Below are 17,553 nucleotides of genomic sequence, written 5' to 3' on the forward strand. Positions count from 1 at the left end.
CTGTAAATGACAAAATTCCAAAACATTCAACCAAAAACAACTCCAAATAATCTCAGCCTTCTACGGTCGTTGTTGCACAGCTGCAATCAGGATATTGATCACCAAAGTTCAACAATTAATAGCACAAAAACATAACAAAAAGAAAAGCTGACATAACTCTTAGGATTAAAAGATATTAGTTGAATACAAAGAAAATGATATCAAGCAAGATTGAGATAGTAGAGAATAACAATACTTCGTCTTCCAAGTTATCAGCTCCATGAAATCGTGATGCATGAAAATGAGGCTTCAGATCCTGCAGTCCAAAGCTATTTGCTAAATAATTTCCTAATTTCCATACTGTGGCAGAGGTGTAGCCATTAAAGAGACGAAATAAACTGAGCACGAAGAAATTTGGGTATCAAAACATTGACCTGATCTCTATCTGGGAAAGACTCGTCTTCCTGCAAGCATATTGAAACATGAGGTCATTGAAATGACCTTTATGTATACTCCATTCCAGATATCAGGAATTAAAAGTACAGAAAGTTCACCTCAGCATCGACGAGTGACTCGTCATCATCAGCATAAAACATGTTTGACAACAATACCTACCAAAGATGTGATAGCAGCATGAAGAATCAGATGAGTAACTGAAGAAAATCTAGCCCAAAAAAGATCAATGCCACATGATTTTTTAGGGAAATTAATGAACCATACTGGAATCAAACGTGGCAAATACTCCCTCAAGTTCTCTGGGGGTAACTGAGCTTCACAATATGCTGACCTGACAATCAAAATCAACAGTAAACAATTAATATTGAAAACCACCATTGAAGGCAACATAAAGCCAATTTATGATAAAGAAACTAATTATAATGCTAATTCGATCAAATTAAAATGGAAAATGTAAAAGGAGGAGGGGAAAGAGCTAAGAAACGCTACACGCCATGTTTTTGAAACAGACCAGAGCTCACACCGAGTAAGCAGTCAGCAGTTCAAACAGTCTAAACTCTAAAGAAGAAACTATAAAAACCTAAATAACAAAATACAAGAAGAAAAATAGAAATTATTTAACTTATATGTGAGCACTAAGCACAACACAAGAACATGTTTAGAATAATAATAAAGATGTTCAGTCCAGCCACATGCCAATTTATGCCAATATTTTAGCTGCCATTATTCAATAAAAATTGTGCATAACTTGATACTCTTAAGCGTTGGGTTTGGAAGGCTGAAATAACGCAACTATTTTGTACCAGATAAACCATTTACTAATGAGGAATCAAATTGTTCTTTAACTACTAGTCAACCTAGGACCAGGCCATTTAGAGCCACAGTCAAAAGTCCAACCAGCTGGACCAATGTTACCCAAAAACTTTTTCTTAACATCTTAATTAACAAGATAAGAAAACATTATTTTAAGATGACACTTGGCAGATCGCAAAGCCCTAATCTGTGGGGCTGAAGTAAACTACAAGCTAGATGCTTCACTAACCACAAAGTTCTTTTTTTTTTTTTACACAGTGAAATAATTGCTCGATAACAGTAGATATTATCCCCCGAGAAAATAAATAGCATTCAAATTTTGAAGGATATTGTGAGAGATGTACTAGGATACTCTGTAATTTTCATTTTTCCATATTCTACTGTGGTTGCCATGAAGCATACTGAAAAAAGCAACCCACGCATAGGTGCATATAAACATCCATTAAGAAGATTTATCCTGCCCTCTCACAGTAAAGCTACAAGGGTAAAAAACAACCAAACTATCACAGAGGATACATGATCCTTAGTGACCAAAATCAACCTCATGCAAGATCTAACATAATATCTCAGACCAACTGCAAATCCGAATCAACAGTGTCACACGAAGGCACCACACTTATACAACAAGTAAAAGATGGACCGAATAGTGCAGGGAAAAGAAACAACAAAAGGTGGTTCCTGGGACAGATTTTTCTAAAGAAAGTCACAACTGGTCCCGTTTGACTACCCTACACAGAAATTTATAGATTGAACTCTGGCCTGATTCTGATAGCTATAAATATAAAAATATCATTTGGGAGGGAGAAGTAAATTCCTCATCAAAAGATAATCTTTCCAACCAACTCAAATGAAAATGCAACGGAAGGAAAAATAACTTTTTTCTTTTGTCAATTATTGCCTATAAAAGCATTAGTTAGGTAATTTGCTATAAGTCCGTATAGGACATCCATGCAATCAAAATAATGCTTGTGGAATTGTTCCATCAGCCATTTATCTTTTAAGGCCATCAGCCAGAACACCAGTTGTTGAATGAAACAAGAAGGTTACAGAGGAATACCAAAATTCACAAGCTTCAAGAGCAACTTCATCTTCAGTGTCTTTATTGGCTTGCAACATGTATTCAACGACATTTCTCAAATGTGGCTGCAATATAATGTTGAATAAATATAGAGACCAGCAACAGAAAACATCAAAAGTACAAATAATACATGCAATAAATAAAAAAACAACAATTTGCATGGAAAAACAGGAAATAGAATCCTGATTAATCCCCATATTATGAACAAAAAAAATCTACAGCAGTGCACCCAGGGCTAGGTTGAGTGACATTTTGGGCTATGCTTTGGCATTTATGTTTTGCCTATTAGGACCTCTTAAGATTTCAGTTCTAAAAAAAAAAAAAATTGACAACATTGGCAGATGCAACGTTAGTGAGTTAATTAGGATATCCCTACCCAAGTCATTGAGCCACTTAACATTAGGGGTTTCTATAAACTATTATCAAAAAACCTGGGAAGGATGATTCATTTGCATTTCATGGGTGCATTGTTTCTTCTGCAATAATTTATTTTCATTTTCCACTCACAAGAATGGAATATTAAACTATGAATATTGAACCAAAAAGCAATCCATAGAGGTACAAGTCCATCCAGGTAAACCGTATACACAGCAAAATTACAAAACATTTCACAAAAAAATGCCATTCCTAAAAAGAGGCTAAGAAGAGGAACCATAAAATTTGCAAAGATTCTACATTCAACACCAAAAATTAGTGTTGCAATTGTATCCATTTGATTCTTCCTTTTCTTTTCTTTTCTTTTCTTTTTTTTCTTTAAATAATTGGATCTCTTATTTTGTATTGGTTCTCCATCCAGAAGGTGATTAAGGATGTGGGTCAGCTACTCTGGTAGGTTCCAAGGCTCATTCCAGGTCTGTCATATCAAATGATGAATATCATATACAAATCAAAACTATTTCCAGTACATTGGCAATGCATTCCTATTCTATGTAATATTGCCTTTTACCTTCTCCATTAATACCTTTTTCTTATTGATATCAGTTGCTTTCACCAAAACAATGGGGGAACTTTCCCATAGAATACCAAAAAATAAACAGGGGGAAAAATGTGCCAAGCCCTTTCATAACATTTTTTTCTGATGTACTCCTTATGTCCAAAGCAGTCTATGCCAACAAATTCTTTCAAGGTGCTTTACATAGTGAAGATTAGCAAATCTATACAACATTTAGGCATGTGTGTTGATTTTCCCTTGATTAATCCCCTGTTCTGTTATTTTCACATAGTCCCCAGCAAAAGAAAATGTGAGAAGCTGCCACAAGATCCAGACTTTATCAACAATTCAACAAAGGAAATTTTGGACATAATAGGAATAGTACACCAATATCTCTTGGCAGCACCCAGCTAGGAGCAAATAAACAAGAAAAAAGAGAAGAACAAAGGCAAATGGATTTAGGATTGTACAGGCATACTCAGATGAAGGACAAACATTAACAGAAATTATTAATCTATGCATCAGAAAGGAGACATACAACAAGAAAGAATAAGAATCAACTTTTATATATGAAACAGAACAACGATTCCTACCTCCAAGAATGACGGATGGACTTCAATTAGTTGAACAAATGATGCACAAACCTATAAATACAAACAAAAGTGGGGGAATAAGTATATATAATGAAATGCTATTAGGAATTTATTCCTACATAAACAAGATTGAGTAGACAATGAACATCAATCCCAATGAAAAAGCACCATCTATATTCACCCAAAAACCAGAAAGAAAGAAAGATAAAGGTAAAAGCTCCATTATAACCCAAAAGCACACTCAATCCATATGGATATCTGACAAAGAAATTGAAAAAGAACAGAAAAAATTAAATTATAACATAAGCCTGGAGACAGCTCAAGCACCATCTTTCATGCTTTTTTGGGATTGGCAGGTCTTAAGGTTAAAACCTTGACTCGTAAATGGTGACTGCTCCACAATGACTGCATTTCCCAAAGCTAGGAATTGTCAATGAAAGAAATTGGATCATTAGAGAAGCTCAATCACATAATCATCCATGAACACCTTTGACTCGAATAGTTGCCCGATCAATCAATTCTATAACAATGGCAGATGACCTAGCTAGACAGCTGTCTATACATAATGCATTTGGTTCATTCCTATAGTGCAAGACTTTGTATTTGTAGTATTTTATTCCATGGGTAATTACTGGACCTTAGTCTCTCACAGCTTTCTCAAGATGTGCACGCTCCACTATTTAATAGATTATTGTTATCATCAATCTCTTTGATTAAGGAGCCCTCACTTGGTGTGAAGGTTAAAGCCCAGGCTGCCAGTGTAACATCACAGGTTTACGCCTGAGGGCAGCCACTTTGTGCAACAAATGCCAAGGTTAGAACAACCCAATTCACCCCTTCCAAGACCCACAAAAAGAGGCACCTGCAACTTGTTACAACCCTTCTAGTTACCTCTTAGGTTGGATTTTCTTCTTTCCCTTTTAAAAATAGGTAACTATGAAGCATTCATTGAAAAAGAACTGGAAGTACAGTTCCCTCAGAAAAAGTAAACAGAAGTAAAGCCAAAAAAAAGAGACCAAACAGTCACTAAAAACAGAAATAACAAAAAAACAATCAAACATTCCCAGCTCAAGAGTGACCCAGAACGCCTAAAACTGGACCTCTTGAATTAGATTAAGATAGTGTCCTTACTATATTTCTTTCTCACAAACATTTGATTTCAATGCAAGCAATAAAAGCATAAAGTCTATAGTTATTTCATAATTCAAGTTAAAACAACATAGACGTAGAGCAACGCTAACAACATAATCAATAGATTCAATACACCATTTCACATTCACTTCTTCAGTTAAACAATATACAAGCTTCCAATGGATGTCAATTTTGAGCTGATTTCACGTGTCATATTGCCTTGATACTTTTTTTAGATTACAAGTACTGAATTATAACATATTATAAAGAATAATTAATAGATTCAAAACCATAGCATAAAGGCTTATAATCTTAACAAACGATTGAAGGTGCTTATTTATCTCAAGGGAAATGCATCTACAAGGCCCCTGTTTTTGAAGGGCTTCCTAAATGTCCCACCACTCTAAGCCACATAAACAGATGATGCCGCAATTCCTATTGGATAGAGAGGACATGATCCAGATTAGCCATGTGGCAAATTTCAAAGCCTAATTTAATCAAATACCCTCACATGTATTAGCATGCATTACCATGTAATGTATGTACATGCCTACAATACTCTGACCAACATGTGCACTCTCCCATAGTCCTGGATTTTCAAAGCTCTATTTTGCCACTTGGCAAACTCCAATTGGGCTGAAACATGACATGAGCAGAGGACCTATGGATCTACCTGTCCACAAATTTTGAGCCCCTTCTAATCTGCCACATGGCAAATTTTTGGGGCCATTTAGGAAACCTTTACCCTTAATACTATTATAAAACAAATTCTGAAAAAGTAAACTTGATTTAATCAAACTCCAAGTTCTAGCCCCAATTCTGTTTTTGCCATAACAATGTAACTTTCCTCTCCACAAAGCAGGGGGTAAGGCTGCGTACATAACCCCCTCGTCAGACCCTGCAGTAGTGGGAGCCTCATGCACTGGTTATGCCCTTTATGTCACTTACCATTGAAACTAGATGACCACATATTTGTGAAATAGCAATTCAGAAAATCTTAATCAGGTTTGCAAAATTGAAGCATAACTCAGAGGATCAAATTTTGAACGAGATAGCAGAAGGTGACAAATGAAGAAACAATCAATTATACAACTAATTTCCTACATATTCGTCAACTGACACCTGTCCTATCAAAATCATTGGCTGATGATCACAAACTCACATGTCATAACAAAACAAAACCATTAAAAACAAACATTCAGCAAAAGAGTGTCACCCCATGCATCTAAAGATTTGAATACTTATGCTTGCAGGAATAGCCCAGTTGATTCAAGCCTGTTGTTGTTGTTGTTGTTTGTTAACCATAGTTAAAGTTAAAACGGTTTTTATTTTAATAAAACTTTGTGCAATACCAATACATGAAAAAAAGCTATGATGGAACCACCCTTCTTGAGTCAGTTTTTCTTCTCTGACCTGTTGTTCATCCCTAGACCCTAATGACATCTTGCGGTCTAACCATTTTTCCACATACAACATAGATTCCAACAAAATGATTTGGAGAAAAAAGAAAATTGTATTTTGAAACTCAAAGAGTGTTAGATAATTTAATTTTCTAAAGCTTTGATCCTCGTTTGAAGAGTTGTTAGCTTATAAACAGTAGAATTTGTTCAGTATTCAGGAAACAATATTAGTTTTTAGGGGTTCAAGATTTAGGCTGAAAAAACACTCATTATAAACCTGATCACATTTCTTTGGATTTAAAACCTCAGAAGATTCCAACAAATCAAACTAACAGTACTAAGACAAAAAGGATGCAGAGCACATTAAAAATGTGAGGAGGTTTGATTTTGGACCTCATAAACCTATATATTTTCCTTTTTCTTTTTCTCTTGGTCAATTTATGATTGTAATCACTAAGTCAACTTGAATATTAGCCCTCATTAAGTTCCTCAAATTATGCAATTCAACAGTTAGGAATTTGAGTCATGCTTGGCACGTTGGTCAAGTGCTTACTTGCTGAACGCTTGGTCACGGGTTCAAGTCCTGGAAACAGGGGTAAGGCTGCGTACATTTGACCCTCCCCAGACCCTGCTAAACGCGGGAGCCTTGTGCACTGGGTACGGCCTTTTGTTTTTTTTTGTTTTTAATTTGAGTCATGTGATTCAACCGTGGTCAATCCAGAATAAGATTTTTTGTGATATCTGAATGGTTGGCCAGTTGTGTAAAGGCATAGTTGAGTTGAGTTGAGTTGTATCAGAATTGTTGGCCATGGGGTTCAAATCCTATAATTGGATTAAAATCACTAAATGTAAAGATTAATAAACATAATTTTCAACATGGTAGAAATGAAACGGAACATGAAACATGGTAACCATCTAATGTATTTATTAAGTGCATTATCTAATATTGAAGCATGCACTCAGTTTTAGTTCATACCATTACTAACAAAGTCACAAGAACTACGTACCAATTTTCGCACATCTGCAGAAGGATCATGAGCAAGAGCAAACAAACCTTGGAGGTATTGATCCATGGATAGAAGTAGACCCTGTGAAACAATAACAACCCATGGTGAGTATTGGCAGCTGTAACAACAGAGTAATAGGTCCAGTACATAAGTTTTAAAAAAAATACGTAGGCAAATATTTAAGAATCAAAAAATTGTCAAAAAAACACTTACAGAAGGCATCAGCATAATGAACTGATTGATAGAACCCAATGAAAGCTTTCGGAGGGAGGCATGCGGCGACTGGAAAAGCTGGTCAAAACAGATCGAAGGGATTTAAGATGAAATTTTTAGTGCAAGACACCAACTATCCAACTTCTAAATGAACGCAAATATCATGAAGAAAGACTTAAAAACTGTAAAATACCCAGAAATAAAGATATTTAAAGAGAAACATTCAGTCACCTGGAACAATCTGGGTAGAAATACATTGATCGGACGTTCTGCTAGGCCAGGCACATCTAAATCAAGCTCTTGGGGTATATCCTCACAGATCTGAGGTGCATCACGTGAACCAAATGTTACTAAATAATCGAAAGTTCCACATATAGGTTTGTTTCCCAGTATCTTTATAATTAAGAGCTTCATCAAATGATTTACTACCAGTGGCAAATAGATGATTCAAAGCAAACTGTGAAAAGGAATAAAGAAGCCATCAGGTTTCGGTTCCAAAAGTTGAGACCAGAGGTACCTTCATCAATTCCACTATGCTTTACAGAACAAATGAATGTCCAATCACCACCACATTTACCAGCCTCATTTCAATCCTAAGGCCTTGGGGGGGTCCTACCAGTAAAAAACACTATCAAATCTAGCTACAATAATGTTCTATAGACCTCTAGCACTGGGGAGAGCTTTTAGGAGATCAAGAGCACAGCAGCCAGCCATTTTTCGAGCCCAACCAGAGTAAGTCTCGTTTAAAGCCAAAAGAAAAACTCTTCCTTTGGTCCCAAGTTGGCTGCTGCATATCTATCAATCGAAAGAATAATCCATGGAGGAGATTCCACTGCAGTGACTAGTTAATTTTCTTCATGTATAGGAGGTTTAACTCTTCACACTAAAAGGGTAACTCTCTAAGCAACCCCACGTGAATATATCATTTATGGGCTGCTACAAGGCCATTTCATTCACAGATCAGCTAGCAAAAAAAGCAGCAGTAAGGAACAATATGTTTAAAATTGACAGATTGATATTTTTCTACTCTTTCCCAGGACTATATGGCCCTGGTTTCTTTAATATCTTAGTAATTCTCCACCATCTTTGTGACAACATTCATGTATAACAAATTTATGAGGAATATGCTATGAACATCTATTAAATAAGAGCAGTCACTAAAGGCATGATGGAATGACACTCTAATCTATCGATGAAGAAAAAGAGAATTGAGAGAACTTCGACAAAAGAGGTTAAATAAAGCATGACACCCAAATAACCCATAAACCGAGTAAAATGTCCAAACTGCAAACATCCAGAATGACTTTCGACATATTATTGTCAAACAGGAAGAGAAAGCAGATAATGATTATTAACAGATGGTTCACAAAAACTGTAAGCTGAAGTTTAGCCACCAAAAGTACATTTTGATTTGTTTTCAACATCATGTGTATCACCTTGTAGTTTGTATATAACTTCTGAACATCATAGGGTGGCTCCAGTACAACAGAAGCCACATTAGACACTAAACACCGTCTACCCAGATGTGACATTCTAAGCATTTCTCAGAGTCTGATGCTCAGACTCAAATCTTATGCATGAGACCAAATGATAATTCTATGCAAGGTTTGGCATAAGCAGTTGGTGCATATTAATTACAAATTTCGATAGAAATGAGTGGAAATTTGCGAAATATTTTGGTTTTCGCAAAGGACATACCATATCCCGACAAATTTCCGGAAACATTTTGGTCAAAATGTTGCATCGTTTTGGTCATATATATACAAATATTTGAGCCATTTCAAGTCAAAACAATGACGAAATAGGTGAAATATGTGAAATGTGTCAAATTTCTTGGATACCTTATTTTTTGCCAACTTTTAAAAGAATCTAGTAGAAAAGTGTCAATCACACTGCATTCTACTTTCATGCATCATCAACAAAGGCATTTAAAGAGTGCTTGAAGAGAAATGAAGTATTAACTATTTACCCAAAAACCACTGTTATTTATTTAGTAAATACACAAACTACCAAAAAAAAACTGTTTTTTACACAAACATGCATGCAATTAAATGTGGAAAATATGGAATGGCAGTATGCAAAATTTTATTGTTTTTTCTTAGCAAAACATTATTTTCTCATACAATTGTTGAAAAATATTAAAATACGTAATACTTATTTCAACGCCAATAGATTAGAACTGATTGGTCTGCAAGCACTGGGTCCACTAATGGAATGGAAGAGATCCCAGTCTGACAACTAGATGTGACCACAAACCTAACGGTCAGCTGATATGGCTGGATCTGAATCTAGATCTAATGGTTTGAAATAAAGGAATGAAAATAATCAGATCTAAGACCTAACCATTAGACCAAGCTTTATTTTTTATATAATATTCTCTCATCTAATTAGAGACTTTTTTTTTTTTGGCGAATAAAAATATATTACCAAACCCCAGGAGGGGGTGGGAAAAGAGGGGGGGATTGCATCTTCTGTTGGTCTGGTTCCGAGGACATCACTCACCTCTTCTTTGCTTAACCCTTTACCTCCACCATCTGGAAAAAAGCCCTTTCAACCATTTGGCCTCGCTTCAGGAGACCCTTGCCCTTTGATAGAGAATGGCTCTGGTTGGACCTGACCTTCCCTGGCTGCACCAACTGTGACACTGTCGGAAAGCTTGTGTTTGGCTTTGCTATTTACCACATCTGGATGGAGAGGAATATTAGGAGATGGACACCTCCAACTCTCGGTCTTTCGACTTGATTTGGAAAGCCATCTCCTTCGATGTTTCCTCCAAGCTCGTCTTTATCCCTCGTCGGCCCATTTTGATACCCCAAGGAACAGGCATATTGTTGTATCCTGGGGTTTAGATATTTCTTCCTTGCAGCCTCCTCTCCTTAGTTAAGCTTGAGGCTCGATTTTGTTTCTCTCCCCGCCCCCCTCCTCCCCGTAATTAGAGACTTTGACTACAGTTTTGGCTGAATGTGATCCCTTGATTCTCTGTTATTAAAATTCTTTGGAAATCTAGTATTACTTACCTGCAATTCTGTCACAAGCTGAATTCCCACTGGTTCAAGATTAGCCTGCATTATTTCGTATCAGATCCTAACCTTACCATGGATATCTTTGTTTTCAAGACTTGAGTTTGCTTATGCAATAGAAAAAACTGCTATTTTATTCATAGATGAAGGGTGAAGCGAGAATTTCGTTTCACAAGTTACGGTGGATATGTGTGCTGACACTGATGAATTTCTCAATGGAGGCAATTGTACTTTTTTATTACTTTTTTGTCTTTTTTCTTTTTATTATGATGGTGCTTGGTGCCGGGCGTATCCATCTTCAAAGAGCATCATCAAAGTAGGTAGATGATGGTTGGAAGAACATGAAGGCAGACTTGATCGTGAAGAGCACTTATACTTTCTAACGTCCCCTTACACATCACATCAAATTTGTCTTCATGGGTTGCCTAAGGAAGAAATAAAGCGTAATGAAGAAGTTGCTGTACATGAAAAAGATCCTAAGCTTTCTATTGAAGTACAGCCAGAGAAAGAGTGAAGGTATAACCAAAGAAACCAAGGAAGCTAAACAAGACCCACTGGCTGATTTTATTAGCCTATCAAGTTCATCTTACTGCAGCACTACATTGTTAAGAAAGGATCACATGTTGCTGATTTTGTATGCGTGCAACAAATTTGCTTCTTCAGGCTGCACAAAAAAGATTGGTGTTGATCATGACATGAGTGCCACTTCAACAATTTAAAACTCGAGGAAGAGAGTTTTCCAACCACGGGGGAAATTATGTAGTTAAATTAGACATTGATCCTGTATGGAGGCCTAAACGGAAGCTTGAGAGGCCCATAACTTGCTGGTGGCAGTCTAATGGGCTGAAATTAAGCTTTGGATAGTTATTTATAGCTTGTGCCTTTTATTTTTCTTGGGTTTCATTGTAGTGGGTCCGTTTTATAAGGCCATAAAATGGGGATAAAGTTAGTACACAAACTTAGTAATGCTATTGAGCTGTGCAAATGGGATTGAAGTTCCAAATCTGTGACCTCCTTTCTCCTCTTTCTAGTTCTATTCATCTCTGAGATCAGGTGTGATCTTTCCTATCTCTTCCTCTCTATTCTTCATTTTCTCTCTAATTTCATTTCTGACTTCTTCTAATTCTCTTCTCTATTCATATCAATTTACTAGTTCTAATTCTGTTCTTAGCAAAAAAAAAAATCCTATCTTTTTTGTGTTTCTTGAATTCCTACTCTAACTAGGAATTCTCAAAAACTTCAAATTCAACCATTGGATTTCAATTTTGTTTACCTACTTAGCAATTGGTTTCTGTTCTGAACCTTCTTACAATTTCAAAATTCAAACTTGAAACTGATTTCTTGTTTTTTCTACTACAAGTCTAATTTCAATTTCTGTTTTCTAAGTCTGATCTCAGAATTTTTTGACTATCAGAGTATCAGTAGGCTTGTTATTTGGTACTGAAATCAATCTCTAATCTGATTTGTCTGAACCTTCCATTGATTCTCAGATTTGGGAATTCCTTCTTCAAGTAGGAGTCTTCATAGCCTAAGAATCTGACCAGTGGATCAAGCCTGGTTTCTGATATTATATTCTCCCATCCAATTAGAGCCTTTGCCAAAATTTTCGCTGAATATGATCCCTTGATTCTCTGTTATTAAAATTCTTTGGAAATCTTGTTTCATTCCTACCTGTGATCCTGTCGCAAGGGGATCTCCCATTGGATCTCACTGGTTCAAGATTAGCACTGCTGATAAATTGCAGTACATTATGTTATAACATGGTTGATGGTTCTATTATTTAACACTATGTAATAACATGGTTGATGGTTTTATTAATTTAAGTATATACTGTGTAGGGCACTAGGGCTTAGGTTTAGGGTTTACTGGTTTAGAGTTCTAATCTACATGGATTTTTCTTTTTATTTTTTTGCTTAAACATGAATCCCATAAAGTTTCACAGCAAAAATTCTGAGAATTTAACACAATTCCTTTCGTTTTCCAAAATTTTACTGGATCTTTTACATGATTTTGGTCATATTAAAAAAATTCAGATTTGACAGTGGGAAATGGAATATCCTCAAAAAAGAATTAGAACCCTGTATTAGGGAACATAATATGTTAAAAAAGATAAACTAATAAAATAGTACTTTATTAATGTCTTCATGAAGAAAATTCCTTCTTTCAAAAAGCTACAGAACAGCACCTGTGATGTTGACACGTAGCACTATACCTTGGATAAAGCATCCATAGCACCTTCCATATGATTTAAGTCATTGCTGTCTAAGCACTGAACAAGGGCTTGCAACAGCTCAGGCCAACCAAACACCCGTCCCTGTTGAACAACAACACTAATAATTGTTCCAACTGTGGATCTTATATGTCTATCTACTGCTCCTAAACAAGGCAACAACTCTGATTTGATATATTGCTGGTGTGCAGGTGCCATGGATTTGAAAGCAGTCCTCAGATTATTCTTTAAAAGTAAACCAGACGCCTGCCGAACTTCTACCGATTTACCCTGTTTGAGAAGCAAATAGAAAATCTTCAAAATCAGAAGGGAAAATACTACAAAGTAAACAAGATGCAAGGAAGCTCAAAATATCTTCAAAAGCAAGCAAATATTGACACTCTAGCCCACAAGAAGAAACATCTGCGTAAATGACAATATCAAAAGGCCCAAAGATCAACAAAAAGGTAGTACAGCGGATCAAGTAAACACCAACACCATTTAGAAAAATCACAAGCCAAAACTTTTCAGAGCCCAGTACGATTAAAGCGGATACTTAATACCAATACTCAAAAACTTATTTAAGTATATCACAAATGAAGTTGCAGGTAAGCTACTGCGCAAAGATATCACTTAATCTCAAGACACAATTGTGTGAGACTATTCCATTACTATCTTCATGAAAGTCCTTCCAAATTTAAGGCTTAAATAACATCATAATTTAAGAACTCATTCCGAAAGATATCAAATGAACATCTAATCAAGAGAAAGCATAACATAAAGCATCCGTCTATACATTGGGCTTTTTTTTTCACTTCTGATTCTGCAATGTAGCAATGTAATCAAATAAGTAGCAACATTCTCGGCAAATGTACTCAAACACCCTATATCATTGTTAGATGTGAGGAAGGAAACAAGCAAAAGGCTGATATAACTGAAGAACACAATCATCCAATTGAAGCACCTCATCATCAACACCAACCCAAATATTGAACCTCCCTCATTAAAGTATAGTTTGCCAGTGAGAAGAGGATCCACCCTCCAAGAAAGAATAATCCTTCCTGTCCACAATTTTGACCTTCTCCCCCAGTAGCCAAAGCTCTTCTTCTTTCTCCCCTAACCAACACTACTCCGTCATTACGAAGGGGTCAACTATATATGAAGTCAACCAATCTAGTCCAACAGAATTCATTCAACCAGTGAATAAGAACCACCCAATTCTCAATTCATCAGCACAGTCCCACTATTCTCACACACCGAATCCAAACTTAAACAAAACAACAAATTCCCGAATCAAATCAACCAGACGCACAATCCACTCAAAAAACACAAAGTCCTATTTTCGACGTCCTTTCAGATAATCGGAATACCTCGGCGTGGGCGAAGATAAAAGTGAGATAGTTATTGAAATCTGGGAACTGACTGTAGTGCTGGAGCTGCTGCCAAATCCGAGGTTTATCGGAGGTTGGAGAGATATGCTGTTCAAGTAACCCACAGATCTCTCTCAGACCTTCCTCTTGAGGCTTCCACAAATCAGCCGCCGCCATGTCTCGCGAAAACAACGAATCTTGCGTTTTATTGTCAGAAAACTGTGGAGAAGAGACAGAAAACAGGCGAGTTTGGCGATAATCTATAAAGGAAATGAAAATAGACAAAGACTGAGAGAGAAATGATTATGTGTTGAAACGGAAGCAATTGGAGGTTTTGCTCTTTCGGCGGCGCACTTTGCGAATGCCTCTGTGCGTTTTCTCTGATATCTACGGTGGTATACTGGAAAACGCATTTGCGCGTGTTGGACTTTTTTAAATATATATTGTGGGGTCACATGTTTGGTCGAACATTTCTCATGCGTTGGATCCGAATCTACTTAACACTTAGGTTGACGATTTTTGGAGGGTCAGAGTGAGACTTGAGAGTGTTAGTCTTTGATTTTTATTTTTTTTTAAATAAAATATTTTTTAACCTAGCAATTCTAGCTATACTAGAGAATTTTGGCATCCTGTTTTTTTTTTTAATGAAAATAACGATTAATTATGGCATCCATTTTGTCACGTAAAAAAAAATAATGTGAAATAATTTGGGGAAGTGTTTCCTATAGGGGAGCGTGTCATCCATGCACAGGCATGGACCAATGAGAATGCAGGCAAAGGCATCAATATGGGCAGCATTTCCATTTTCATGGGGACGGGCAATCATTTCGCCTGAGCACAGACATCACGCTCGGCGCTCCCCACAAAGTTCTTTTTTCCAAAATAATTTAAAGGGAAAAAAAAACTTTGTCCGAGAGTGTGGTCTATGCCAACACTCCCATTAGTCTATCTCTCTCCTCCCCGTGTGAAAAGATACTTATGCTCCCTTGTTTTGAGGAGTAGAGAGATTAGTTTAAATTACTTCCCCGGTTTAAATTGACCACATGCCCAAATTTTAATTCAAAATTCTCACAAATATTCTCTCATATATTGATATATCTATTGTATTTTCAACTACTTAAATTATTCTTTTTTATAAAAAATTTTGCTAGATTTTTAGAGTTTTTATTTTGACATTTGATCTACTCTATGTTGGCTAAACACGCGAAAAGGAGCCTATGAAGCCTACTTATCTACAGAATTATAGCGATATCTAATCTAGCACATAGCATATATTAGTATGGGATTAGAGGAGCTCTTATATAATTTCTCTTTTCATTTTTCTTTAAGTAATCTTCTTTTGAGAAATGCAATTCACCAAAGTTATTAAATTTTGGAGTATGTCCATCAAACCATAATTATTTTGGAATAAATAAATTTAAATTTTATTATTATATGAATTTATTTACAGGCTCATAAGATTGTTCCATCGGTTTTCACCCAAAATAGTTCTCGACTAAGGATAAGATCAAACATCTTGTTCATATGATAGTTATATTGTATGTTGTTAGAAATGATAATTTCAAAGCATTAATGTAATTACGCATCGTGTATGTGTACAAAAAATCATGTGATACAAATCTTGCATGTGTTAGTGCCTATTGTGTAAAGTTAAGAAGTGTATCCATCGTCGCCAATTGACCTATTGACATGAGAGATCCTTATCGTTATGGTGTTATGATACGGGTTTTGGTACACCAATGGTTGATGTCATATGTACTATATATCGTTGTGTTGGATTCATGATTGCACATTGTGAATGAAGAGATGCTCAACACGGAATTCACTACCCTTGATTGGAGAATATCATGTAGAAAAAATTTTTGTAATCGGATTGGAAGTAGGATCCAGTGACATTTTTTGTAAATTATTTTCTTATTTTCAAATATGTTTGATTGTGTTTTTTACGTCCGATAATGATCATAGAATCTCTGATTAAGGACATGTACAATGAATTGGGGTTTGACAATATTTAATTACAGACCCTATGATTCATCATGAGGCATTGTTTAATGGAGGATCTTATATGCAAATCAAAGAGTTTAATCATACATGATATTTATTACAACAGCAACAACAACAATTCAGCCTTATCCCAACTAAATGGGGTCGGTCACATGCATCCTTAACAAAGCAAAGTAGGGAAAACTAAGAGCCACACAAAGGGAAATGAAAGTAAGGGGGATAAAGAATAAAAATGAGGAGATGAGATATGAAAAGTGATAAATGGGAAATGGAAAATGAAAAAATTGAAGTGCTGTGTCAAGAAACCTCTGGTGGGTCCTCTTGAGGGCGGGACCTGCATAGGGTAGCAAACAGATAAGGGAGATGAGTGTCGGTGAGGTGTCGGCGGGGGACTCTCCAATGCCTAAGTTAGGTCTCTTTACACACAGATAAAACAATAAGAGTTTCAAGAGTTCGATCCCCTGCTTGGGGAGTTACCTTCTCTTTTTATTGGGTTGTCGTGACGATGTAGAGGTCCTGATATGATCAATGTTGGAGCCCTCCTCGAGGGAGGAAATGTAGTATTTCTCTGTCGTAGATATTTGTCTTTAGGTCTGGAGAGTCCCATCTGAAGAATACTTTATCGGGGAAGGCATCCTACGTGTGTAGGGGCTCCTTTCACTGGGCATCAATAAATGCTCATAAATGCCATGGAGATGTGGAGATATGGGGAGTGGCTCCCTTCACTGGATCGCCACCTTCGTAAGAGTTCTTGATGTGCCAAGGTCCCTCATGGTGCACCCACACCTATCTGGGAGGCGATGTGCTAGGGTGTGTAGCGTTACCTTTGATATGCTTCTTGACCTGATGGATGTACCAGCTTCTTTGAGGGGACCCTTGGATCTTTTAGCCACGGGCCTTCAGGTGGATAGTTCTTACCTGGCAAACCCATTATGGGTCTCTAGGCGGATAGTTATTACCTGATGAGCCCCATTAGCTGTCTCTCTTGGTGTCACGTATCGTGGAGTTATTGGGTGGCTATTATATTGTATAACAAAAAGTATGAGGAAAGAGGATAGCCCAAGAAAATCTCAACTACATGGTATCGACAAAGTGGATCCTTGCTCTCCAAAAGGCTCTATTTGAGGTCATACTTGCATGTCATTCTTCACAACCTCACCTATGGTCATTTTAGGCTTGCCCCTAGCTCTTTTAGCTCCTTCAATCGGAATCAGATTACTCCTCCTTACTGGGAAGTCCCCGGGCCTCCGTTGCACGTGGCCAAACCACTTCAGACGGCATGCTCAAAGCATGTCATTGATCGGGGCAACTCCCACATCAGCTCTAATACGTTTGTTCCTCACTTTATC

The 17,553-nt window shown here is 36.7% G+C and overlaps 1 protein-coding gene across 1 annotated transcript in view; it reads right to left on the reverse strand.

Moving 5' to 3' along the window:
* The window catches only part of LOC122655925 (transportin-1-like), a 56,137-nt gene extending 41,674 nt beyond the window's left edge, over positions 1-14,463 (reverse strand). Inside the window, 11 exon segments of the mRNA XM_043850315.1 lie at positions 236-295; positions 414-443; positions 534-590; positions 700-766; positions 2,306-2,391; positions 3,851-3,901; positions 7,389-7,469; positions 7,602-7,679; positions 7,833-7,922; positions 12,834-13,121; positions 14,201-14,463. Coding sequence (XP_043706250.1) covers positions 236-295; positions 414-443; positions 534-590; positions 700-766; positions 2,306-2,391; positions 3,851-3,901; positions 7,389-7,469; positions 7,602-7,679; positions 7,833-7,922; positions 12,834-13,121; positions 14,201-14,377 — 1,065 coding nt within the window. The 5' untranslated portion in view covers positions 14,378-14,463.
* Between the last annotated feature and the right edge of the window lie 3,090 nt (positions 14,464-17,553).

Source organism: Telopea speciosissima, chromosome 3 (genome assembly GCF_018873765.1).
Source record: "Telopea speciosissima isolate NSW1024214 ecotype Mountain lineage chromosome 3, Tspe_v1, whole genome shotgun sequence".
Taxonomy (NCBI): domain Eukaryota; kingdom Viridiplantae; phylum Streptophyta; class Magnoliopsida; order Proteales; family Proteaceae; genus Telopea; species Telopea speciosissima.